General features: G+C 53.5%; 9 protein-coding genes across 9 annotated transcripts; 5 read left to right on the top strand and 4 right to left on the bottom strand.

Moving 5' to 3' along the window:
• Positions 1–92: 92 nt before the first annotated feature.
• Positions 93–1029, bottom strand: QC764_705465 (uncharacterized protein; the record flags this gene model as incomplete). Its single annotated transcript, XM_062950200.1, has 3 exons — positions 93–413; positions 441–892; positions 966–1029. The coding sequence occupies 3 exons, from the start codon at positions 1027–1029 to the stop codon at positions 93–95; spliced, it is 837 nt and encodes a 278-aa protein (XP_062796180.1).
• A 2379-nt stretch (positions 1030–3408) lies between these two features.
• ECI1 (dodecenoyl-CoA isomerase) lies at positions 3409–4881 on the top strand. Its single transcript, XM_062950198.1, has 2 exons — positions 3409–3864; positions 3928–4881. The coding sequence occupies exons 1-2, from the start codon at positions 3838–3840 to the stop codon at positions 4729–4731; spliced, it is 831 nt and encodes a 276-aa protein (XP_062796179.1). The 5' UTR covers positions 3409–3837; the 3' UTR covers positions 4732–4881.
• Positions 4882–5232: 351 nt separating this feature from the next.
• QC764_705430 (uncharacterized protein) lies at positions 5233–7686 on the bottom strand (the record flags this gene model as incomplete). Its single annotated transcript, XM_062950197.1, has 1 exon — positions 5233–7686. The coding sequence occupies one exon, from the start codon at positions 7684–7686 to the stop codon at positions 5233–5235; it is 2454 nt and encodes an 817-aa protein (XP_062796178.1).
• Positions 7687–8796: 1110 nt separating this feature from the next.
• On the top strand, positions 8797–9984 carry QC764_705420 (uncharacterized protein; the record flags this gene model as incomplete). Its single annotated transcript, XM_062950196.1, has 1 exon — positions 8797–9984. One exon carries the CDS (start codon positions 8797–8799, stop codon positions 9982–9984), a length of 1188 nt encoding a protein of 395 aa, XP_062796177.1.
• A 762-nt stretch (positions 9985–10746) lies between these two features.
• QC764_705410 (uncharacterized protein) lies at positions 10747–12381 on the top strand (the record flags this gene model as incomplete). The annotated part of the gene is made up of 3 exons (XM_062950195.1): positions 10747–10848; positions 10907–11823; positions 11893–12381. 3 exons carry the CDS (start codon positions 10747–10749, stop codon positions 12155–12157), a joined length of 1284 nt encoding a protein of 427 aa, XP_062796176.1. The 3' UTR covers positions 12158–12381.
• A 441-nt stretch (positions 12382–12822) lies between these two features.
• Positions 12823–15506, bottom strand: QC764_705400 (uncharacterized protein; the record flags this gene model as incomplete). Its single annotated transcript, XM_062950194.1, has 3 exons — positions 12823–14180; positions 14235–14535; positions 14589–15506. 3 exons carry the CDS (start codon positions 15504–15506, stop codon positions 12976–12978), a joined length of 2424 nt encoding a protein of 807 aa, XP_062796175.1. The 3' UTR covers positions 12823–12975.
• On the top strand, positions 14588–20963 carry NDE1_2 (NADH:ubiquinone oxidoreductase). The gene is made up of 2 exons (XM_062950193.1): positions 14588–19001; positions 19068–20963. The coding sequence occupies exons 1-2, from the start codon at positions 18632–18634 to the stop codon at positions 20444–20446; spliced, it is 1749 nt and encodes a 582-aa protein (XP_062796173.1). The 5' UTR covers positions 14588–18631; the 3' UTR covers positions 20447–20963.
• Positions 17313–17758, bottom strand: QC764_0113580 (uncharacterized protein; the record flags this gene model as incomplete). Its single annotated transcript, XM_062941195.1, has 2 exons — positions 17313–17371; positions 17608–17758. 2 exons carry the CDS (start codon positions 17756–17758, stop codon positions 17313–17315), a joined length of 210 nt encoding a protein of 69 aa, XP_062796174.1.
• Positions 20964–21543: 580 nt separating the features above from the next.
• QC764_705380 (uncharacterized protein) lies at positions 21544–22419 on the top strand (the record flags this gene model as incomplete). Its single annotated transcript, XM_062950192.1, has 1 exon — positions 21544–22419. The coding sequence occupies one exon, from the start codon at positions 21544–21546 to the stop codon at positions 22417–22419; it is 876 nt and encodes a 291-aa protein (XP_062796172.1).
• Between the last annotated feature and the right edge of the window lie 246 nt (positions 22420–22665).

Below are 22665 nucleotides of genomic sequence, written 5' to 3'. Positions count from 1 at the left end.
CACAGTGTTTGATCTGGCTTTATCATGGCTGCTGTGCGGCAGCGATAACTGTACTACACTGTCTAGATAAGCGAGCGCGGGGAAGTGGGGCATTACTCCTCCAGGCTTCTTCCCAAGCCGTAGACGACGGCACACGCGATAACGGTGTACCAGCTAACCCGCAGCGTTGACTCCTCTGGGCCAGCCTTGGGAGCAGCCCTCTCATTCACTGCCTCCAGCTTCTTCAGCCGAGCCTGCAACTCTAGAACAATGTCTTCCAACCGAGACACCTTCTTCGCTGACACCTTCCGGGTTGACACGTTGCGCGCCTTCAACTTTTCTATTTTGGACGCCAAGTCGTCGAGACGGCTTTCCATGGCGGCTCGCGCTTCTCCGTCCTTCTCTTCATTCTGGAGGATGGACTCAAGCTGGGTCTGGTTCTGTCAGATACACTCTTGGACGTCAAACTGAGTCGCGTCGCTCGCTAGTTCAGTCTCCTGGGCTTCCAACTGAGTGCCGTCGTTGTCCAACTGAGTGCCATCGGTGTGCAACTGAGCGTCCAAGTCAGTCTCATGGAATGCCAGCTCTTCCTGGGCATCACTCAACGTGCCTCCGGCATTGTCGATCAGGGCTTCTGTGTGATCCGGGTCCTCCTCTATATGCTCAACAGGCCGACCCAGTAGTTTGTTCTCCAATGCACTCAGAAATCCGGGAGTATGGTTGTCCAGCTGACGTTGACGGTGACGATGAAGAACCTCGTCGGTGACATCGTATGTGATAGCTCCGACGAGACTCAAAGCAGTAAACCTGATTGCGAGCTTGAGTCCTTCAACAATCCTGCCGGAGACAGACCCTTTGTTATAGCCAGGCCCAGATGATCCGAAAGCTCTTCTCTGCAGGCACTTGGAAGGCACTGTGGAGCGAAAGGTCGCTGGAATAATAAACAGGCCAGCGAACCGCAGCAGTAGGGCAGCAGGCTCACATACCAGGACCAGCTCTGACTGGACTGCGCAATCCAGCGGCAGCTATCCTGGTAAAACAGCCGGCCATGTTGTTCATCGTGAGCTTGTGTGGTGTTGAAGAGATGGGTGCACTCTTCAATTGTAAGCTTTGACAGAGTGCATGTTCTGTGGAGAAAATTGGAATTATTGACTGACAAACTACATTCCGTCCCTTTTCAAAGCTTAACTATCACCTCCAGCCCTGATCTTTGCCATTTCAAAAGTCTCTCAAAGATTATACTTCGTATTGAAGCCACATTCCCACTGTGGTGATATCTTCATGGCCAGCAGCCCTTTTAAACATTGAAACTGTGGGTCTCACTGGAAGTGCACCGCGGCGCTAGAACACATTCCCCGCAACCAAGCAGTGGCGTCATGCAGCCCCACCACAACCCCCACCCGCCCCCTTTCAAAGCCACCCAAGACCGAGAAGTTTGGGATTCGCGATTCGAGAAAAACTGCCTTTTCTTTCTGCTGTCGTCGGACCTGCATGTACCGTCTGAAACTCTAATTTTTCCCCCCCTTGTCTATTCTTCCATTTTCATTCCTCTCCAGCAGCCCCATAATCATCATCGAATCTGGGTGTCGTTGACCGTGAGAAAGAGAGAGAGAGAGATTCATTTTGAAAAGTTTTTTTTCAGTTTCAATTTGACACAACAATCTTTTTTTTTTTTCAAGTTCCCACTGTCTTGCTTTTTAATATTTCCGCCGCCCCTTTAAATTCCGCACATCACGCGTTTATATCATCAGTTTATGAAAACTCGACCAACTCCGAATCCGGACATTAAAACACATCGACACAATTCTAAATCCACTACCACCCGTCATAATCAATCAGCCGAATTTTACCCCCTTTAGTTCTCATCCTTCATCTTTACAACGTCCGCCATTCACACCAACAACTGAGCACACCAAACCAACCGCGCCACCACCATGGCCCCCCCAACCGCACCCCTCAACCTCGATGTCGAGGCCATATCCGGCATCTGCGGCTCCATCTCCATCGCCTGCTGGGTAGTCGTCTTCTCCCCCCAAATCATCGAAAACTTCCGCCGGTCCAGCGCAGACGGCCTCTCGATCCAGTTCATCGTCGTGTGGCTCCTCGGCGACGTGTTCAACATCCTGGGAGCCGTCATGCAAGGGGTTTTGCCTACGATGATCATTTTGGCGATCTACTACACCATTGCCGATATTGTACTACTGGGGCAGTGTTTTTATTACAGGGGTTTCACGCTGAGTGATGATCCTGTTGCTCCGGCACCAGCACCAGCACTACCAAAGACGACGAGCACGACAGCGAGGAATGGAGCTGATGAGATCGGGGAGAGAAGTGGGCTTTTGAGTGGGAGCGAGGGGGTTTATGGGAGTGCAGGGGAGTTGGAAAGGAGGGGGAGCTGGACGCATTTGAGTCCGGCGGTGCCAATGATTGATGTGGAGGAGGGAGCTGGTGGGCAGGGGCAGAAGGTTAGGGCGAGTCCGCCGACGAGGTTGCAGAGTTTGGGGTTTAATAGTTCGGCTGTGTTGATGGTTTGTGCGGCGGGGGTGGGTGGGTGGTGGTTGAGTAGGGGTACGGGGGGAATGAGGAGAAGGGTGGGAAGGGGGAGGAGGATCCTCTGCAGATGGATTTTTGGGGGCAGGTTTTTGGGTGGTTGTGTGCGGTTTTGTATCTGGGATCGAGACTGCCGCAGTTGTTGCTCAACTGGAGGAGGAAGTCGACCGAGGGGGTGTCGATTTTGTTCTTTTTGTTTGCGTGCTTGGGGAATCTGACGTATGTGCTGTCGATTCTGGCTTATGACCCGGTTTGCGGGGAGGATGGGGAGTGCAAGGATGGGGAGGCGGCTAGGATTTACTGGCAGTATGTGCTGGTGAACTTGTCGTGGCTGGCCGGCAGTGCGGGGACGCTGTTTTTGGACATGAGCATCTTTGTGCAGTTTTTCTTGTACAGCAAGGGGGATGAGGAGGATGAGGAAAGTGACGACGAGGGGAGTGTGAGCGGGAGTGAGGATGAGGATGATGAGGAGAGCATTGCTGGGGATCGGTGGGATCAACGGCCGGTCTTGGAGAGGGGGGTTTCTAATTACGCATAAGGTTTGGGTCTTTGGGCATATATGGGTAGGTAGAGAAAACAAAACGGCTGGGAAAAGGTGGTTAAAATGAATTTATGTTACGGGTACAGTAACCGTTTTTTAAAATGGCAATTGGCAGCCTTGTTGAGGTTGTGATTTGGGTTGGTACAGAGGCTCGAAGTGGCCTTCATTCTGCACATTTGCCCTTGGTGATGCTCACTGGCGTTGGTTGGTTGGCTACTTGTCAGGCCTACAAAATCGGCACTTCGACCAGGCTGCCGCCTGGTCAGGTTCCTTAAATTCGCAATTCCGGTTGATTCTTAAATCGTACTTTTTGGCTGCTAACCCTAACCCAATATTTATGCACGAGCCACATCTGAGTACCTAAAGCAATGCCGCTTGTAAAGAGGACTCTGAGTGTCTCATAACACATCTACAGAGGTACCAGCATCTTGCAATCAGATCTCTCAACACCTCAACATGGAATCCCATCCATGGATGATTAATCCTTCGTAAATCTTCTCCTTTGACCTCCAACCACCACCCCCCTGGAACAAATATGCGGGGAGAATGGGGAACACCAACCGAGCCGAGTGTGCCGAGGTCCAAAATGTGGGGTTTACCCCAGATTTCCCGTCAGTTGTCAGCCACCACCCCTTGACAGCCGCGCGCGCACTACTACTTCAGGGGAGGTCCCCAGTTCATGACTTATACCTGCTCATTCTCGACCTCATCGTCTTATCGTTCATCTCATTGTTCGTGAACGATCAGTGAGAGACAACACCGTCACAATGGCGTCCACCTCCCCCATTCAAGTGGTAAGTCCGTCCCCATGCCTCACCCTGACCGCTCACATACACCATGCTGACAAAATCTGACAGGAATACCGCGGCCGCCTCGCCATAATAACAATCAACAACCCCACCAAGCTCGGCGCCCTCAACGGCCAAGGGTACTACGACCTCGCCCAAGCCCTCCGCCAGGTCGCCACCCACGACGAAGTCTTCATCACCCTCCTCATCGGAACAGGCCGTTTCTTCTCCGCCGGCGCAGACGTCACCATCACCCGAACAACTCCCTCCACCTCCAGCACCACCCCCCATCAGCAATGGCTCTCCTCCTTCGTAGCCAACAACCTAAACGCCACCCACGCCTTCTACACCCACCCCAAAATCCTCATCACCGCCCTCAACGGCCCCGTAATCGGCCTCTCTGCCGCCCTCATTTCTTTCAGTGACTTCATCTACGCCGTCCCGCACACCTTCCTCCTGACCCCCTTCTCCTCCCTCGGCCTCGTCGCCGAGGGCGGTGCCTCCAGGCAGCTCGTCCAAAAACTCGGACCTGCCAGATCAGGCGAGGCGTTGATCATGAGCCGCAAGATTGAGAGCGCGCAGTTGGAACAGTGCGGGTTTGTCAACAAGGTCTTTGCAGAAGTCGGCAAGGGTGACGGGGAGGATGAAAAGTTCAAGAGGTTGGTTTTGGCAGAAATTGACGACAAGCTCGGGGAGCATCTGGTTGGGGAGTCGCTGCTCGGAATCAAGAAACTGATTCGTCGTCCCGAGAGGGAGGTTCTCGACAGCCACAACGTCGCCGAGGTGTTTGCTGGACTGGAGAGGTTCGTCAGCGGGGTGCCGCAGGGGGAGTTTGAAAAGATTGCTAGTGGGAAGAAGAGGCATAAGCTTTAGGTTGCCTTTGTGGGGGAAAAACAGGATTGGAATTAGAAATGTTGATATGTTTATTAAAAGTGCTTCCATCTATGTAGAAGGGGGTATATGAAAGAAACCAAAACACAAAGTATTCCCAAAAACCCGACAAGTTCCCTACAGCAGCCCCTACTCCTGTGAAGCGAATCCCTCCATAAGCTTAGCGACGAAGGGGGGGTTGGTTGCAACAGCCCCGACGGACAGCCGTTCAATACCCTCCAATCGAAATTTACCCGCTTGCCAGGAAAGAACCAGCCAACCACTTTGTAGGGTTGGTTTTCCTCTCTTGGTAAAACAAGTAAAACGCTACAAGGTCATCACATACTCCCCCGTCCTGGCTCTTCAACCCCCCTCCCGTCTCTAAGCTTATAAAGCGCGACCCTTTTCACAGTGCGGGGCAGTAACACTCTACGGGACCAGCAAGACTTTCCGGAATACCTTGCGGTGTTTGCTCTTCTCCCCAAGCGGCATCATGGTCCTGTTCTATGACGACAAAAGACCAAACAGCAGACTGGTGCGCTTGAAGTAGTCCTGCGATGTCTTTTGAAGCCGTTGCTTGGCAGTTGCGCTGTGTTCCAGGTCTGTTTTCGAGAGGACGACGTCGGAGAGCTGCTTGAATGTGTCATCTGTGCCGAGGAAGGAAGAGAGATAATAGATGTCGTAGAGCCACTGCACCAAAAGATCTCTGTGCCGCACGATGTCTGGTACAGCCTCGGTCTTGGCAGCTTCTCTCTCAAGACTTTCCTCTTTGGGATCTGACGTATCCGAGGTCCCTTCTTCGGCCTCAGGCTTTGGGGTCTCTTCAGTCTCGGTCTGGACCTCGGGTTCAAGGCCCTCGGTCAACTTGCTGACTGCTTCCAACCACACTTCGGACAGCTGCTTTCGCAGAGTTTCTTTGAGCACAGAAACAGCAGTGGGACTCCAGAGATCAACGCCTGCATCACCCATGGCCCCCACGAGATTTCGCAGGAATTTGAACGCCCCCGGTGACGGGGAGCTGGGCAAAGCAGGCTCGCCCTCCCAGAGACTTCTTCCTACCACAGTCCTACGCACCAGAGCTACTGTGGCCAACTCGTCCAGCGGAGAGATGGCCACAGTCGACACGAGCGCTCGGTGAAGCGACGGCACCGCTTCCAACCCGAACCCCTTGACCTCTGCATTTTCGGGCAGCCGAGACCTGATATCCCGTAAAACTCGCAAGAAGTACATGGCGATGTGCCCTCTGTTAGGACTGTCTTGCTGTTCCTTCCAGAGCGTGGAGAGATTTTCGTCGAGCTTTTTGAACGACTTAACCAGTGACTCGTTCAAATGCTTGCCCAAAGCCGCCGGGTCGTCCTTGGCGAGTAGTTGCTGGCGTTCCTCAATGGTTTCCTCATCTTCAATTTCATCCACATCGTTATCCCACCGTTGCCGCTTCAGTTGGTCGACAACAGTTCCAACATCGTCAATGACCCGGAACCAAGACTTGTAGCTCGCCACAGCTTTGGACACATCATCATTCCGGCCATACAGCCTAGACACAACATGCTGAGTGAACTGGGCAGCCCCGTTCGACAAGTCGGTATCGTACGAGTCCATATCCCACAAGCTCTCATGTTGATCACTCCTCCCCTCCTTCCATGCTTCCACCGCAGCAGACACCTCTGATCCAACCAACCTCAACTTGGCCACCTTTTGCTCCAGCACTCTCAGCATATGCTTGTTGACAGCCTCCCTTATCTCTTCCAGCACTTCCGACGGATCAAAGCCCCTGGCCTTGCCACCTTCTGAAATCCACAGCTTGAGCACCTCCGTCCTCAGCTCAACAATGGCTTTGAACTCCCCCATCTCCTTGAGTGTGTTCTCCAGCCCTTCCAAGACAACCTTCCTCCCTTTATCTGCCCACCCAAAAAGCATCTCCCTCGCCGCCTTTCCATCAAGATCATCATGTCTTATGAACGGGGTATAAAACTGAATCTCATCCCCACACCACCTTTTGTAGACATCCAACCTCAGCCCCTCCATCTTCAGCAACTCCTCATTCTCAAGCAGCTTCTCCCTCTTCAGCCTCATCAGCGCATCAGCCAGCTTCCCCGGAACCAAAGCCTGCACATCCTGCAACGTCTGGATATACAGCCCCAACGCCCTAATCACGTCCTCCGGGCTCCTCGCCACCCTCTCCTCCTCGTCCACCTCGAGCGCAAGCGCAATCGCCTCCCCTCTCACCCTCAAAAAGTATCCCAGCACATCCCTCGCCCCAGAACTGGTAGCCAAAGCATAGGCGCTGAGCGCCCTGACCAACGTCGCCTCGCGTTGTTGTTTATCTCCCGTCCCAGGCTTGTGATACCTCCTCAAATCAGCATCTATCCCGCCCATCAGTCTGATTTTGTGCCCCTTTTCCAAAACCCTCCTCCTCCGCCCCATTTCCTTCTCATCACTCCCCTGCTGCTGAACCCCAGCAGCAGCAGCAAGTAATAACCGTCCAAGAACAAACAACCTCGCCCCCGTCTCCAGCCTCTCGCCTCTTTTGGTTTTTTCTCTAACCCTCAAAATCGCATCTAGTTGTCCTAGACAGCCGGCTAGTAGCCTCTCCCTCCCGCTGGCGGCTTTGTCTCCCATTGTGGTGGAAGTAAATTTGCCGAGGGCATCCATCTTGTGCCCGACGACGCCGCGGCCGCACTTGTAGCCCATGTCGGAGAGGGTTTGATGGACGACTTCGATCTCGGACTTCATGGCGACGATGGTGTCGGCTGTCCCCAAGAGTTCTCGGTAGGAGCCCCCGACTTGTGTGCGCAGGCGGGAGGACTTGTCGTCGATGGCATGGTGGAGCGATTTGTGAAGGGTGCGGATTTGGGGGAGATTGTAGGAGGGGGAGGAGAAGATCATGGGGGAGGTGGTGTTTGGGTAGGGGCCTGGAAGAGTGGTGAGGTCGAGGGGGGGGGAGGTGGTGGTTGTCATTTTCGGTGGTGGGTGGCTGCTGGCGCAGCAGCGGTGGATAGATTAAGGGGATGCGGTGGGATTATCGTGGGTTTTCCATTGAATGGAGGGTTGGGTTGGGAAGGTTTGAGAAGGGTGGTGGTTGAGTTGTTGTCGCGAGTTGGGAATGTGGATTGGTGATCGGGAAGCTGCCAGGTGGTTTGGAGCTTGGCTGATGGTTGTCCTTGGGTTTACGGGTTGAAAGGGTTAGGGTTTAACCCTGTTAAAGCAAATTAGGTGAACTTGGCAAAAAGTATCTCTGATGAATTCGACAAAAATACTCTGGAGACCCAGGTCCAGAATCTCCTCAGATTTCCATCTTGATCGGTCCAACATCCGATCGTATGGGGATCACCCCAGGGTCTCTCCCAGGGTCTTGCATGTGAGATATGCACTCACGGCAACTCACGCACTCTCGGGGTCAATCCCCAGAAGCTGATTCCTGGTGGTGGGAAGGGAACAGTCCTTTTGTGGCTGTGACATCATCGGCATGTCTAAGTTTCCCCGTTTTGCCCCCGTTGGATTGGTGGGTGGGAGAGAACGGCATCAAGAACGATTCCCGCTTCCGTTCCTTACCTGGCCAGGCCAGGCATTGAAACGTCCATCGCCAAGCCTTCGCTGCAATTGGGCGCCAGTGCTCAGCCCAGCTTCCCACGACACGGACACCGTCTCAGGCGATAATACGCGGAAGCTGCCATTCTTGTCCGTGGCCGTTCCTCCTTCTCAAGATTATGTGACGACACCATCTGCCGCCTGTGCCCTTTTTCGCTTTTTATCCAACCTGACCCCATTGCTCTCGAGTACTTTTGTTTTAATTCTGCATCACCAGGAGAGAACTGTTGGTTTCATTTTCCAACTCAACACTTGTTATTCCGCCAACTTAGTCTTGTTGCTCGCGTGTGAACTGTGCGACACCCAGCCTCTTGTGTCATTGGCATTGCCATCTCCCACTTACATCACCCCAACAATTTAACCACCGACGTCAGCATCACCGCTACTTTTTTTCACCTGGCATAAGAATTTGGTCATTTCCTCAAGCAACATCAACTATCGCATGAGATAATATTCTACATATATCACAACCTCGACGACATGGACAACCCACCCTACAGCGGCCGCGGCGGCTCCAAAACCCCTTCCCTCGTGCAAAGATTGTCAGAAGAGTTTGAAACCTCACGAGTACCCGAAGGCTTCATGGCCGTTTCTGGAGATCTAGTATCAACACTAGTCGCCCCTCACACCCCCTGCGGCGGCGGCCGCACAGCATCGCCCTCAGGCGAATTCCCCACTGCCGAGCAAGTCGCCCTCGAGAATGAGACCAAGCGAGTCCCTTCCTCCGACGAGCAGACAATCGCCGCTGAGCCAGTCGAGTCTACCGATAAACATCCAACAAGGCGCCCTCTGGAGCACACAAGGTCGTTTGATAACGGCTATCACTTCCCGCCCAAATACCCCAAGGGCGAAGCCACCAAGCAGGCACTGAAATCATTCTGGAAGTTCTTCACCACGCCGATGGGTTTCTTTTGGACTATTTACGGCTTGAACATTGTTGCGTGGGGCGGCATGTTGTTTTTGCTGCTTTGCAACGCCGCACCGGCCATGTGTTATCCTACCTGTGATGATATCGACTCGCCGCGGAGGAAGTGGGTGGAGTGGGATTCTCAGGTGCTGACTGGATTGTTCTGCGTCACTGCTTTTGGGTTGGCGCCGTGGAGGTTTAGGGACTGGTATTACTTGTTGAAGTACAGAATCATGGGTGATTTCGATGGGCTCAGGAGACTGGCGGGGATTCACAGGAGTTGGTTCAGACTGAAGGGGTCGGAGGAGTTGGCGGTGGATGTTGGGCCGGAGAATATTCCCGAAGGGGTGCCGAGGGAGGTGATCCCGACGCCCGAGAAAAATATTCCCAATGCGCCGCTGACGGGGACGAGGGCGCCTGCGACGGCGGTGTGGAAGTTGGATTTTGTTATTTGGTCCATGGTGATGAACACGTTTGCTCAGTGCGGCTTGTGCGGTGTCATGTGGGGTATGAATCGCTTTGACCGGCCGAGCTGGGTGACGGGGTTTTTGGTGGCTATTGCGTGCATCATAGCGATGGTGGGCGGCTATGTCATGTTTTTGGAGGGGAAGAAGGTCAAGAGCATTGAGGGGGTGCCGTGCAATGATAGGGATTTGGAGAGGTTGGCAAGGGATAAGGAAATGGGGATTCCGCACTGGAATAATATCAAGGATAAGAAGCCGAAGGAGAAGAAGAAGGTGAAGGATGTGGAGAAGGCTTAAGTTTGGGGGTATACAAGTAATGGTAATACCAAAATGCAATGTTAACGGCGTTTTACGGTAGCGGGTCTGGGTTTTTGAGGGACTTGGGAGGGAGTAAGGTTACGGAGCAGAAAGGTCAATATACCACATCGTCAGACATCATCATGATATTTTGAATCACGAGTGTTTTGCCCCGGACTCGGATGTCTCGTTGGTTGCAGGATGTGTGAGGCTGTCCCCGGTGGCTTATCGGATGCCTATCGATCTTTTGACAGGGGGGTGGGGTTGTGGCTGGCTCCGCATTCCCCAAACTCCACTGATCAACCAAGCGTCACAGGGACACCGCTTGCCCACAGCGGCCGTTACGTTATCTGCATCACCTGCCATCCTTTTGACTCCAGCCTCCGGTCTCATCTCTCTCTCTCTCTCTGGTCTTCTCTTCCGATGACAAAAGCGGACAGCTTCGAGAAAAACGAGGCTTACACCGCAGGTTCTTCTTTGTTTCTGAATAGAAAGGGACCACGTTTCCTGTTCCTGTTGTTCCGCGACAGCCACGGGATTACGTTACGAGTTAGATCAGTTGAGGTGCCTTGCAGAGAGAGATAGGTTGTCATTCGTCGAGATAAGCGGCTGGGGTGGTATTCCGCCGCGTTTGCGTTGCTGCGCGATTGATTCCGGTGTCTTTATCCAGGCACCTCCTCCTCTCTTTCCTTAACATCGTCAATTCAGTTGTCGGTTTTCACATAACTGGTTGATTACGAATCGCTGTCGCTGTCGCCAAACATGGCGCCCAACACCATCATCCCCGCCAGGGCGGTGATACCGTTCCTGGTGGGCATGATGCTGCTGACGGGAGTGTGCAACACCCTCTTGACCAAATACCAGGTAACAACATCTCTTCCATCGCTCTTATTATCCCGATTGAAGCTGACTCCCGAAAAAGGACAACCAATGCGTCCGCGACTGCGATAACCCCGACCCCAAAAAACGCCGCCACTTTGAGCAACCCGTCATCCAAACCCTCCAGATGTTCGTCGGCGAGATGGGCTGCTGGGTCGTCGTGGGCATCATGTCTCTCTACAACCGCTACATTGCCAAATCAGACACCACCACCGCCTACCAACCCGTCCGGACAACAGCCGACGACGAAGAGCCTGCGGCGGACAATGCTAGCATCCACTCCCGCACTGCTCTGACCGGGGGTGGCGGCAACGGGACAATCAACGACCCTGCCTTTAAGGAAGAAACTCACTCTGTCCTCCGGGGTTGGAGGGTTTGTCTTTTGGCCTTGCCAGCCATCTGCGACATTTTGGGAACCACCCTCATGAACGCGGGGCTGTTGCTTGTGGCGGCGTCGATTTATCAAATGACTAGAGGGGCCTTGGTCCTCTTTGTGGGGTTGTTTAGTGTTATTTTTCTTCGTCGGCATCTTCACCTTTTTCAATGGCTTTCCCTTGTTGGTGTCATGACCGGTGTTGCCATCGTCGGCCTCGCAGGGGCGATTCAACCGGACAAGAAACACGCCGCGTCTGCGCATTCGGCCACGGGGGTGGAAAGCGATGCGTTGAGGGTGATCATCGGCGTTTTGATGATCGCCGGAGCGCAGATTTTTACGGCTACGCAGTTTGTCCTTGAGGAGTGGATTCTGGAGAGGTCGAGCATTGAGCCGATCCGGGTGGTGGGATGGGAGGGGATTTTTGGGTTTAGTGTCACGCTGCTCGGGATGACGGTGTTGCATTTTGCTGTTGGGCGGACGGAGGCGGGGAGGCTGGGGCCGTTTGACATGGTGGAGGGCTGGAGGCAGTTTTGGGAGTACAGAGCTGTTTTTGTGAGCAGTTTGTTGATTATGATTAGTATCGGGTATGTTCCGCTCTTTCATCCCCGGTGGTTCTCGAAAAGGGCTGTGTTTGCTGACTTTTTCTCCAACAGAGGCTTCAACTTTTTTGGTCTTTCCGTCACCAGGAGCGTCAGCGCCACGTCCCGGTCTACGATCGACACTTGCAGGACGCTCTTCATCTGGATTGTCTCGCTTGGTCTGGGGTGGGAGACGTTCAAGTGGTTGCAGGTTGTCGGTTTCGCGCTGCTGGTGTATTTCACCTTCTTGTTCAACGGGATTGTGCAGCCGCCCTTTGCGTTTTTGAGGGTGAGGGAGGTGGAGGAGCTGTTGCCTGAGGAGCCGATTGAACATAACTAGGTAGGGATTGGGTGTTGGAGTACACGATGCGGATTGACTTGGGAGAAGGATGGGAGGGGGATCGATGGCATAGGAACGGCGTTTGATTTTGGGATTGCGAGACTGGGCCGGGCTTTGTTCACGGGAGCTTATTCGTATTATATAGGCGTCATCATCACTAGGTTCCAAGAGACACATGAATATCATCACATGAGTAGACGAATTCAAATACCTTTGAAAGAGAATTGGACTTTTCTGTGTGAGTGAGTCAAGTATTGAAATGTCCAACTCGTTAAATTTCATATCTTGCTTCCTAGCTATCTCCGCAAAAGCTGAACCTAAAGCAGCTACTTTCTTTCCTTCTCCTCCCAAAAGTAAAACCCTCCAATAAAAAACAAACGAGCGAAAAGGCCTGGTAAGGTAAGGTATATATGGGTATCCAGAAAAAAGTCAAGACACAAATATCGAAGAAGAAAAAAAGGTTCAAAGATTACAAAAAGACAAAAGCAGAAAAAAGTTCCAGACTTGATCAACACCCGCTCGCTGCACACCAATTTTTCTTTTGCCAAAAACCCCCCCAAAAGAGTGAAAAGAAGAGAAGAAAGAAAACAATGTCCGAAACCAAATGACACCCTAACCAAACCTCTGCCCTACTTACTCCCTCTCTCAGAAATGGTATTAAGTGTGTTCCCAGGCACCAGGCTCGGAAAAACAACAATGAAGAGAAGAAAGAAGGTAGGACAGAGGTTGGTTGGTTGGGGCTTTTTTGTCATGTGAGTAATATCATAATCTTCCGACTATAGATAAAAGAATTACATGATCATGGTCGGTAAATAAACTCAAGGCCCTACTAGCCTGCTCCTCTCCGTCGGGCTCATGCTCGCCAGCGCACTCTCCACCCTTCTCGGCACCTCATCGTCTTGCATCATCATTCCAAAGTTTTGCTCGTCCGGCGGGTTGTGAATCCCAGGAATCCCCGGGTGCCCAGGCATCTGTTCCTGTTGCATTTGCCAGGTCGGGTCTCGCTCTTGTGTTCGTACGATTCGCCCCGTCTGCTGCTCTACCCACGAGTTCAACGATCTGAACCGAGTGGGTTGGTCTTCGCTCGCTTGTGTGTACACGGTATCTCTCTGGCCTTGTGGTTGCTGTGGTAATGGCGGCGGTTGTTGCTGCACTGGTGATATATACGAAAACCTGGTTGAATAATGGCTAGACGACCTGGTAGCTGTGGCTGCTGGCGGTGGTGGCGCAAGGAGCGTGGCAGATGTTACAATCTCAGCACCATCGCCAAATCCTGACGAGAGAGACGACACTAGTGATCTCCGACCAGCTTCCTGATAGACAAGATTATAAGGCACCGGGAGTTGCTGCGGCTGTTGCGGCTGTTGTGACTGCTGCACAATTGGCGACGGGGTGTAGTACGTGGTGATTGGCGAGACTCCGTTTGGATAAGTTACGTTTGCGTGATCGGTGCGAACCATGAATGCCCCAAATTGGGCCGCATTAGTGGAACTAAAGGACTCTTGTTGCTGATGAGAATACCGTAGATTTGGAGGCATGATATTGAAGGCGTTTGTCGGATCATACGTCATGTCGGCATTGTATGTTGGTTGATAATAGTTGGTGAAAGGCACCTGCGGTTGGTGGGCAGGGAATGAAGTTTGAAGAGGTGGCAGCTGCGGTTGCTGTTGTTGCTGCTGCTGCTGCTGCTGCAAAGGTAAGGCGGCTTGGAGAACTTGTGGTTCGGCTACCTGCTGCTGGACCTGCGTCGGCGGAGGCTGCAATGAAGGCTGTGCTTCTTCTTTTGTCTTCTCTGGAGGATAATATTCCCCTACTTGCGGGACCTCAGGGGCCCCCTCCTTTTCGCGGTATTTTGGAGGGGGGGAAAGAGTGACAGTAGAAGGCGCCGACTTGTGCGAGTTCTTGCGTCCAAAGAGTGGTAGCCCTCCGCCAGATCCTGCACTGGCCACACTGTTGGACAGTCGGGACTTTTTCATTGCTCTTCGTGCCATCCAAACGATAAAGCAAATCAAGACAAACGCTCCTGATTATTCTTGTTAGTAATATGCCTCAAAAGAAAAGCAGAGCAACAACCTACCAATGGATCCCACAGAGATCAGGACTCTCTCCGCGGTTGGATCCATACCTCCCTGAGGAGCCTCAATGCGGTTGCTATCATCGGGAATAACAGTGCTGGTGGGCCCAGAAGCATCTCGATCACCTCCAGGAAGGTTTACAATATCAGGCACTGGAAGCGACGTTGGTGTTGGATCCGTGGGGAAGGGGACAGCTCCGTCTGACCGTGAGCCGTTTCCGATAATTTCTGTCAAAAGTCCGGTGGTCCCATCCAGGTTGGTCGCCGTTTCGACAGGTACAAAGTCAGTCACAGTCGGCACCGCCTGCACAAAGTTAGCAAAGAGGGACTTGTTCATTTTAATCCCTGAAAACTCACTTCTACTGTTGGCGTTGCTTGTATTTGGGACTGTAGAACGATGACGCCTGGGTTGGGCGGAGCTCCAGGATCTCCTGATATTGGAGGAGGGCTTGGCGCAGGTGTTGCTTCTGGAGGAACACCCTCGACAGGTGTGGCTTCTGGCGGCGAAGGCTCAACCGGTGCCGGCTCAGTTGGTGCCGGCACGGCCGGTACGGGCTCTGCTGCAAAATCTGCAGACGGGACAGATTCAACTGGCACATCTTCGGCTGGGGCATCTTCGGCTGGGGCATCTTCAGCTGGGGCATCTTCGGCTGGCACCTCGGCCGGGGGCGGTTCGGTCGGCGGGGAGTCCCCCGAGGGCGGCGGTGTCACGGAAGGGTCTGCTTCGGGAGAGTCCTCTGGCGGGTTAGAGTCATCGTTTCCGTTGTTACCATTCCCGTTGTTACCATTCCCGTTCCCATTCCCGTTCCCATTTCCATTCCCATTTCGATTTCTGAATCCGCCTCTGAATCGTCTGTTTCCGTTGCCGCCATTCCGGTTACCTCCGTTACCGCCGTCGTTGTCATCATCGCCGTTGTCATTGCCGTTATTATTGTTATTGCCCCCTCTATTATTACCTCGATTCCCGCCAAATCTGTTGTTTCTGTTGTTGCCTCCCCTGTTGTTGCCAGATCTACCACCGTTGTTATCGTCGTTGTCGTCGTTATTACTGCCGCGATTTCCCCCGCCAAATCTGCTGTTTCGATTGCTGTCACCGTCCCCGTCCCCGTCATTATTGTTTCGGTTATTGCCAAATCTGAACCGGCGTCGGCGGGTCTCCTCGTCTTCGTCGTCCCTATTCTCTTGTCGAATGTGAAGCTCTCCAGCATCCAACATGGGAGCGCCTCCTTCTCTCCCTCGAGCAATCGGCTTCGTCTGACGACGTAAAGGTGCCATTCCCTCCTCTCAAGATTCTCAAGTTTGCCTTGGAACTTTCCAGTGATGATCGGGGTAGACCGCCCAGTCGATTCATATCCCACAATTCATGGATAGCTGCCCCTCAATTTTCGATGGATAATACAGCGTTCCAGCGGGTACAGAAATGAACTCGCAGTTTGAAATGAGTGACAGAAAGGAATGGAAAGAATTATGGATGAAATATCCAGAATGAAATTAGTATACAAGAACTAAAGCAACGGGAAACCGGCCCTGCGGAAAGAAAAGAATGGAACAGGCGCCAGAAAGAATGGAGTGAAAGGAAGAAAAGCGTGGTGAGAAGAGAATGTGGTAACAGGTCAGAACCAGGACTGATCACCCGCCTCCGGGGGAGAGGGTGGGTGCATGACGAACCAAGAGCCCAAGCTTTCCAGAGGAGACGTCTAGGATGGCTCGAGCGACACCACAAGCTCTCATTCTGACAACCCTTTCCCCGCAGACTGCCTAGACCGAACACCCAAGAGCCGGAGATGGCTCAGGGATACTGGTTCCGGCTTCAGAGGGACAATCAAGAGCTCCTTCCTACTGAGGGATCACAGCCCGGGGGTGGATGAAGGGGCGTTACGAGACATCAGCTCGATTGGGAACAGCGCCAGGGACTTCCCAGACTCGGATCGTGTGGTTGAGTGCCATTGCCTTGCCGGCTGCGGGGGGGGCCTCTTGGTAGCCAATGAGGCGCATCTGAAAAAGAGCCTCATCCAAGAGGTGGACTTCAGGGACTGCTCGTGCAACACTCGGCATTGACGTGAAGAAAGCTGGGGGCAGCGTGCCCGTGGTGAATGTGCACTGGCCTATGCCTGACGTCTGAAAGTGGAAAGGGGAGCAGTTGGGTTGTGACAGGAGAGCAAGGGGTTCGATGTCTCAGCCACGGATGTCGCGTTTCAGCCGGACGACAAGTGCCAAAATGTGGAGAGCGGCTCTGGCTCTCTTACACCAAGCCGGGGTAGCAATCGCTTCATGAGGAAAGGAAAAAGTAGGCGAGAGTGAGAAAAGCAAAGCCTGGATCCGTAATCTCACGGAGCAGTCAGTGACTTGACGGTTTTTCACTCTGGTCGGCAAAGGTTGGGGGCGGGGGAGGTTGCCGAAGGCCATCGCCAAGACACACGGAGCTCAGAGCTTCGACCCAGCAACACCAGAGACGCCGCCAAGGCTCTTCCACTGCGACATGATGCTGTGGACTTGTGGTTCTGTTTAAAGAATCAGTTAAGCCTTCACAAGCATCGAACAAAAGACGGCATGGCGATGATCAGTCGCGTAGAATAAGTGCATGTGGGAAATCCCCAGAGCTTCATGAAGTGAAGAGCCAGTGGTGGTCTTGATACCTAGCCTGAACTCGATCTTGATCGCTTGCCGGTCAGGGGTGGGTGTGCAATGCAGGCCAGACCTCAGCCAGATGCGGGGTGCGAAGGCCCAGCGTTGACCAGCGACCAGATCATTGACGATCACTCATGCGCGCCGTTGATGGGGATGCGGGCCGGGCTGGGCATCAGGCACACAGGTTTTCTGTGTCAGAGATCAAACCACCGGGCGAATATCCTCCGAGGAGGCCACCCGGAAGTTGAAAAGAATGGGAATAGAATTGAAGACGGAGCCTCGGGACGGCGGCAATGGAAGAAGGCGGTGATTCGCACTCCCATCCCTCGGGACGGATATAGGTTGGAGAAGAAACTTGCTGTTTGCCTCTTGAATGGAGATAACCAAGAGTTTCCCCAACTAAGTTGCGGGTTTGGTCGGAGTCGCCTCACATGTTCCTTTTTTTTCATGTTCCTACTTCTCCCGACGACAGCAGCCTCGGTGGCAGTCGGTAATGGCTGGCAGGAGCGACCCTGTTAGCATGTGTTGTTAGTACCTTGGTTGTGGAAGGAATGATCGTCTTGTTGAGATTTTCAACAGTCAAAATCATCAAGTGTGAGACTTGGTCAATTGTCAAAGACACTGAGCGCCTCAGCGCTTGAGAGTTGAGACCCAACAGCATTTAGCCGGAGAGCCCAGTCCCACAAGGGGCAGCTCCGGGCCCGACTTGGCAACGGCCGTACAGGGCCGGAATTTTCAACTGACGGACTTCGTCCGGGTCGGAGCTGGAAGCGGAGCGTTCGGAGGGTCCGTGCAATTACGCTGAACCCGCATGTGATAGCGGAGTTGGCGGGGTTGTTGTTGAACAAACATCCAGGATGCACCCTAATCGCAACCACAGACTCGAATTGCAATCGCATGTCGTTCGACATCATCCTACTATTCTCACCGCTGACATGAGCTGAAAGGGCGCAGGAACAAAATGCCAATTGCGCAAAATAATGAGATGAGGGGAGGGGCGTGGGGGGGGGAGGCAACTGATGACAAACATGTCCCTGCTCCTTTTTGGACGCATCGAGGCTCTCTGGTATGGATATGTTTATCATGTCCTGGTGGCAGCCCCTTATCGGAGTCGTTTGCGCGGTTTCCTTCCCGCCCACGCCGTCACGCTGTCTGTCAGCCCTGCCACTGTCACACTGGCCTTCTCCGAAATACGGAAATTCCCTTGTCTCAGTGGGTTGTTGGTGCTCCAGCCTCCGGACGCGGCAGTTAAGAAAATGACTCTTTTGCTGCGACAATGGCCATGCATCGCCAGCGACGTTTCAAACCTTGGGAGAAAAATTGAGCTATGAGTTGTGTCGTCATCCATGGGATCCTTGCAGAGCCCCTTGGCAGCGAGGGATGGTGGAGTGCTGAATGTGTCTCTCGCAGCATCTGAATGGCTGGCTGGCTGGGTGGGGGTCCCGCTGAGCAGAAGCGCCGAATAGGATAAAATCGAAAAAGTTGAAAAGAAACTGCTTACAGGGGTCTCCCGAACTCCATCTTAGTCACTAACCATCACCACCTCACCTGTGCCTTATCACCCTGCCCTGCGACATCTTGCTTCATTTTTTCTGCCTGTTTCTTTTCGAGTCCCCTCCTCAGTCTCTATTCCTTTCCCTCAGCCTTTTAGATATACCCTCAGCTGGTATCTCTGCCTTGCGCCCGCCGTCGCCTCGACGTTGAACTCTTCCTATTTTACCTAGGCCCTTCTCCTGCTCTCCGCCGGCCTTTTCGTGTTTGCCCATCAGGCAATGTCCTCGTCGTCGCGAGCCCTCGCACAGCTTGCGGTGCCCCGTTCGGGTGCCGCTTTGCTCCAGTCCTCCTCCCAGGTCCCCAGATTATTCATCCAGTCATCACGCAAGACTGTGGCCGCCAGACCTGCCTTTGGTAGCTTACAAGGACCTGTCTCGAGGCAGTTCAGGCGCGGGTATGCCGACCAGGCTGCTCCTGCCCCTCAGCCCCCCAAGAAGCGCCGCTTCCGGACGCTGAGGTGGGCGTGGAGGTTGGGATACCTCTCTGCCATCGCCGGTGTCGCCTACATCGGCTACGGCATCTACGAGGACAGACACCCAGAACCCCAGACCGAGCCAGACCCGACCAAGAAGACGCTTGTCATTCTCGGTGAGTGCATGGCATTGCATCAGACCGCATAAGGCACCCATTGACAGCTGCTAACATGCGCATCAGGCACCGGCTGGGGCTCTGTCTCCCTCCTGAAGCGTCTCGACACCGAAAACTACAATGTCATCGTCATCTCGCCGCGCAACTACTTCCTCTTCACCCCCCTTCTCCCATCATGCACGACCGGCACCATCGAGCACCGCTCCATCATGGAGCCCATCCGCACAATTCTGCGCTCCAAGAAGGCGAGCGTAAGATTCTACGAGGCCGAAGCTAGTTCCATCGACCCCGACCGCAAGGTGGTGCGCATCTTTGACAACTCGGAAGTCAAGGGTGACATGACCGAGACCGAGGTCCCCTACGACATGCTGGTGGTTGGTGTTGGTGCCGAGAACGCGACCTTTGGCATCCCTGGCGTCCGCGAGCACTCATGCTTCCTGAAGGAGATTGGTGACGCTCAAAGAATCCGCAAAAGGATCATGGACTGCGTCGAGACGGCTGCCTTCAAGGACCAGTCGCCCGAGGAGATTGACCGTCTCATGCACATGGTGGTGGTTGGCGGTGGCCCGACTGGTGTCGAGTTCGCCGGCGAGCTGCAGGACTTCTTCGAGGAGGACATCAAGAAGCTGGTTCCCGAGATCAGCGACCGCTTCCGCGTGACGCTGATCGAGGCTCTCCCCAACGTCCTCCCTAGCTTCTCCAAGCAGCTCATCGAGTACACCGAGAGCACCTTCAAGGAGGAAAAGATCAACATTCACACCAAGACCATGGTCAAGAAGGTCACAGACAAGACGGTTGAGGCTGTGGCTACTCGCCCCGACGGCACCAAGGAGACGATTGTATTCCCCTACGGTCTTCTCGTCTGGGCTACCGGCAACGCCGTCCGTCCCGTCGTCCAGGATCTCATGCAGCGTATCCCTGCGCAAAAGAACTCTCGCCGCGGCCTCGCTGTAAACGAGTACCTTGTTGTGCAGGGTGCCCGCGACATCTGGGCTGTCGGTGACTGCGCTGTTGCCGGCTACGCCCCCACCGCCCAGGTTGCCAGTCAAGAGGGCAACTTCCTCGCGCGCCTGTTCAACAACATGGCCAGGACTGAGGCTCTCGAGAACAAGATTGCTGAGCTCAGCGGTTCTCTCAACCTCCAGCCCGGCAACACGGCCGAGATCTCGCGCGAAATTGAGGAGTATGAGCGTCAGCTCCGCCGCATCAAGGACGTGAAGCCCTTCCACTACAGTCACCAGGGTTCCCTCGCTTATATTGGCAGCGAGAAGGCTGTCGCTGACGTCACATGGTTCAACGGCAACGTTGCCGCCGCCGGTGGTTTGACCTACCTCTTTTGGAGAAGCGCCTACATCAGTATGTGCTTCAGCACCAGGAATCGTCTGCTGGTCATCAACGACTGGCTCAAGTCCAAGCTCTTTGGTCGCGATCTTTCTCGCGAGTAGACTGGTTTTCGAGTCAACCTCTTCTTCTCTCGTTTCGAGGTCCACCGCGTGGCGATCATGGATGAGCGGGCTTTCATCATTCCCTTTGTGTAGTTTTTCTTGTTAATGACGGAGTCTCGGGGGTGGGCACCTAACCTTATAGAACATGGGCTAGACTGGCTTTTCATTTTTGGCGGGAAATAGAATAGGGGTAAACGAATTTCTTTCTGCTGTATGTATCATCAAATATTGACACCCGTGAAACGTTGCTGAGGACTTCTCGAAGTATTATAATGGCTCAACCAGGTGCTTCTTGTACCTCTGATCGACGATCCATCCATCCATCCATTCATCCAACGGTCCGGGTTCCCGGGATGAATCCCACGTGCCGTCTGCTCGAGTCAGTCTTGTTCCAAGACGGCCCAAGACCAGACACCCTGGCCGTTTTTTAAGAGATGGACAGGGAAGATGATCAATGATTAGATTGATAAGATCTTGATGCATTTCATCTCGGTGGAGGTGTTTTGGGGCCAACCACCAATGAGAGAATGTTCCGTCGATGGTGTGAGCGGAAGAAAGGGGGGCGCGGGCAAGGCGGGATGGTCTGCCGCGGCGAGCCGAGGTTGTTGAACGGCGGCCGAGCTGCTTGGCGTGTTGTTTTGTGCTCTTTCTGGCGAGCCAGCGAAGTTCGGCTGGGCAGCGGACCCCGGATTGTGAGTTCGGGTCACATTGTCAGAGGGGCGCGGGCGACGTGTGGGGATTTTGGGGTAGGTAATAAGTTGGTGGTTTAGGCGCCTGGAACGACGAGTTGAGGAGGAATGTTTTTATGCGGACGGGTCCCCCGGTTCGGAATTCGATAGCCAGCTTTTTTCTTTTTTTTTTTTTTTCTTTCCTTCTATTTCTTTCATCATCTTTCAATTTGTTGGAGAGAGAGCACGGCTTGATTTGTTCCTGGAGATTTTTGGAGCTTTCTTCCCCGCACGAAGGCTATTTTACCGAGAGCGAGCTCTATCAGCCTTGTCGAATTTACATCTCACCTCTCCTTTTCACTTTCACCTCAACAACACACCACATTTTCATCATCACCACCACCACCACCACCAAAAACCACCGCAATCATGTCCACCACCGACACCGCCCCGGCCGAAATCCCCTCCCAACAACAACCCATCGCCGACCTCCCCTCAGGCGATCCAATCCCCTCCCCCTCCAAACCGTTGACCACCCCCCCCAACACCCTCCCCCTAACCACCCTCCTCGCCAACCTCCCCTCCTCCACAAACTTGTTCCTCTCCCGCCTCGAGAAATGCATGTCCACCCCCTCAGGGATCGACACAGTGATGCTGTTGCTGTGCTACACCTCCAAACTCGCCGCCTCAGTCCTCACCTCTGGTCACATAACCACCCTCCTCTCCAAAACCTCCCAACCCATCGCCCGCAAAACCCTCGCCACCCTCCTCGCCAAACGTCTCAACAACCTCTCGGCGTTGATGTCCGAGTCAAGGGTTATCCTCCGCCTCTGGGCGCTATTGGGGATCTACTCCTGGGGCCGCTCCATCGTCTCCTCCCCCACGACATCCATCACCGCCAAAACGCTGGATTATATCCGGCTTGTCCTCTGTGTTTTGCTTCAGGGGCTGGAGAACGGGGCGTACTTGAGTTTCAGGGGGGTGATGGGGTGGAGTCCGGAGCAGCAGGGGAGGGCGTACAAATGGTCGGCTAGGTTTTGGGGGGCGTTTGTTGGGATCGAGATTGGGAAGTTGCTTGCTGAGCGGGTGGGCAGGAAGGTTCAGAAGAAGGATGGAGAGGAAGAGAAGAAGGAGTCGAGGGAGTGGAAGAGGAAGCTGGCCAAGAGTTTGGCTTGGGCGCCGTTGACGGTGCATTGGAGTGTGGATGGGGGTTTGCCGGGAGTGACGGAGGGGGTGGTGGGGTTGTTGGCTAGTGTGCCGGGGGTGATTCAGATGGGGGATTTGTGGGAGACGGTGACGAAATAGGGGGGGGTTGTGATGGGTATGTAAGCAAGCGTTTGTGATGGGATTGGAAGGAAAAAAAAAAGGCAAAAAAAGGGTGAAGCAGGCCAGTTGGTATTGTGTAATTGTTGTTTGATGATGGATTTCAGCTTGGAGCTTTATTAGTGTTTTTTTTTTTTTCATTTTTTTTTTCAACAGTTGTATATATATATATATATATATACAATTTTGCATTTGACTGTCGCTCTTCAAGTTTAAGAGATGGGACAT

This window comes from Podospora pseudoanserina, assembly GCF_035222485.1.
Source record: "Podospora pseudoanserina strain CBS 124.78 chromosome 7 map unlocalized CBS124.78p_7.2, whole genome shotgun sequence".
Lineage (NCBI taxonomy): Eukaryota > Fungi > Ascomycota > Sordariomycetes > Sordariales > Podosporaceae > Podospora > Podospora pseudoanserina.
Note: the sequence above shows the minus strand (reverse complement) of the source record. Positions and strands in the feature narration are given on the sequence as shown.

Bases quoted from the DNA above. Each gene is read 5' to 3' on its own strand.
- ECI1 (XM_062950198.1), top strand. From the start codon at position 3,838: ATGGCGTCCACCTCCCCCATTCAAGTG. The intron at 3,865-3,927 runs GTAAGTCCGTCC...AAAATCTGACAG, and splicing joins CCACCTCCCCCATTCAAGTG to GAATACCGCGGCCGCCTCGC.
- NDE1_2 (XM_062950193.1), top strand. From the start codon at position 18,632: ATGTCCTCGTCGTCGCGAGCCCTCGCACAGCTTGCGGTGCCCCGTTCG. The intron at 19,002-19,067 runs GTGAGTGCATGG...CATGCGCATCAG, and splicing joins GAAGACGCTTGTCATTCTCG to GCACCGGCTGGGGCTCTGTC.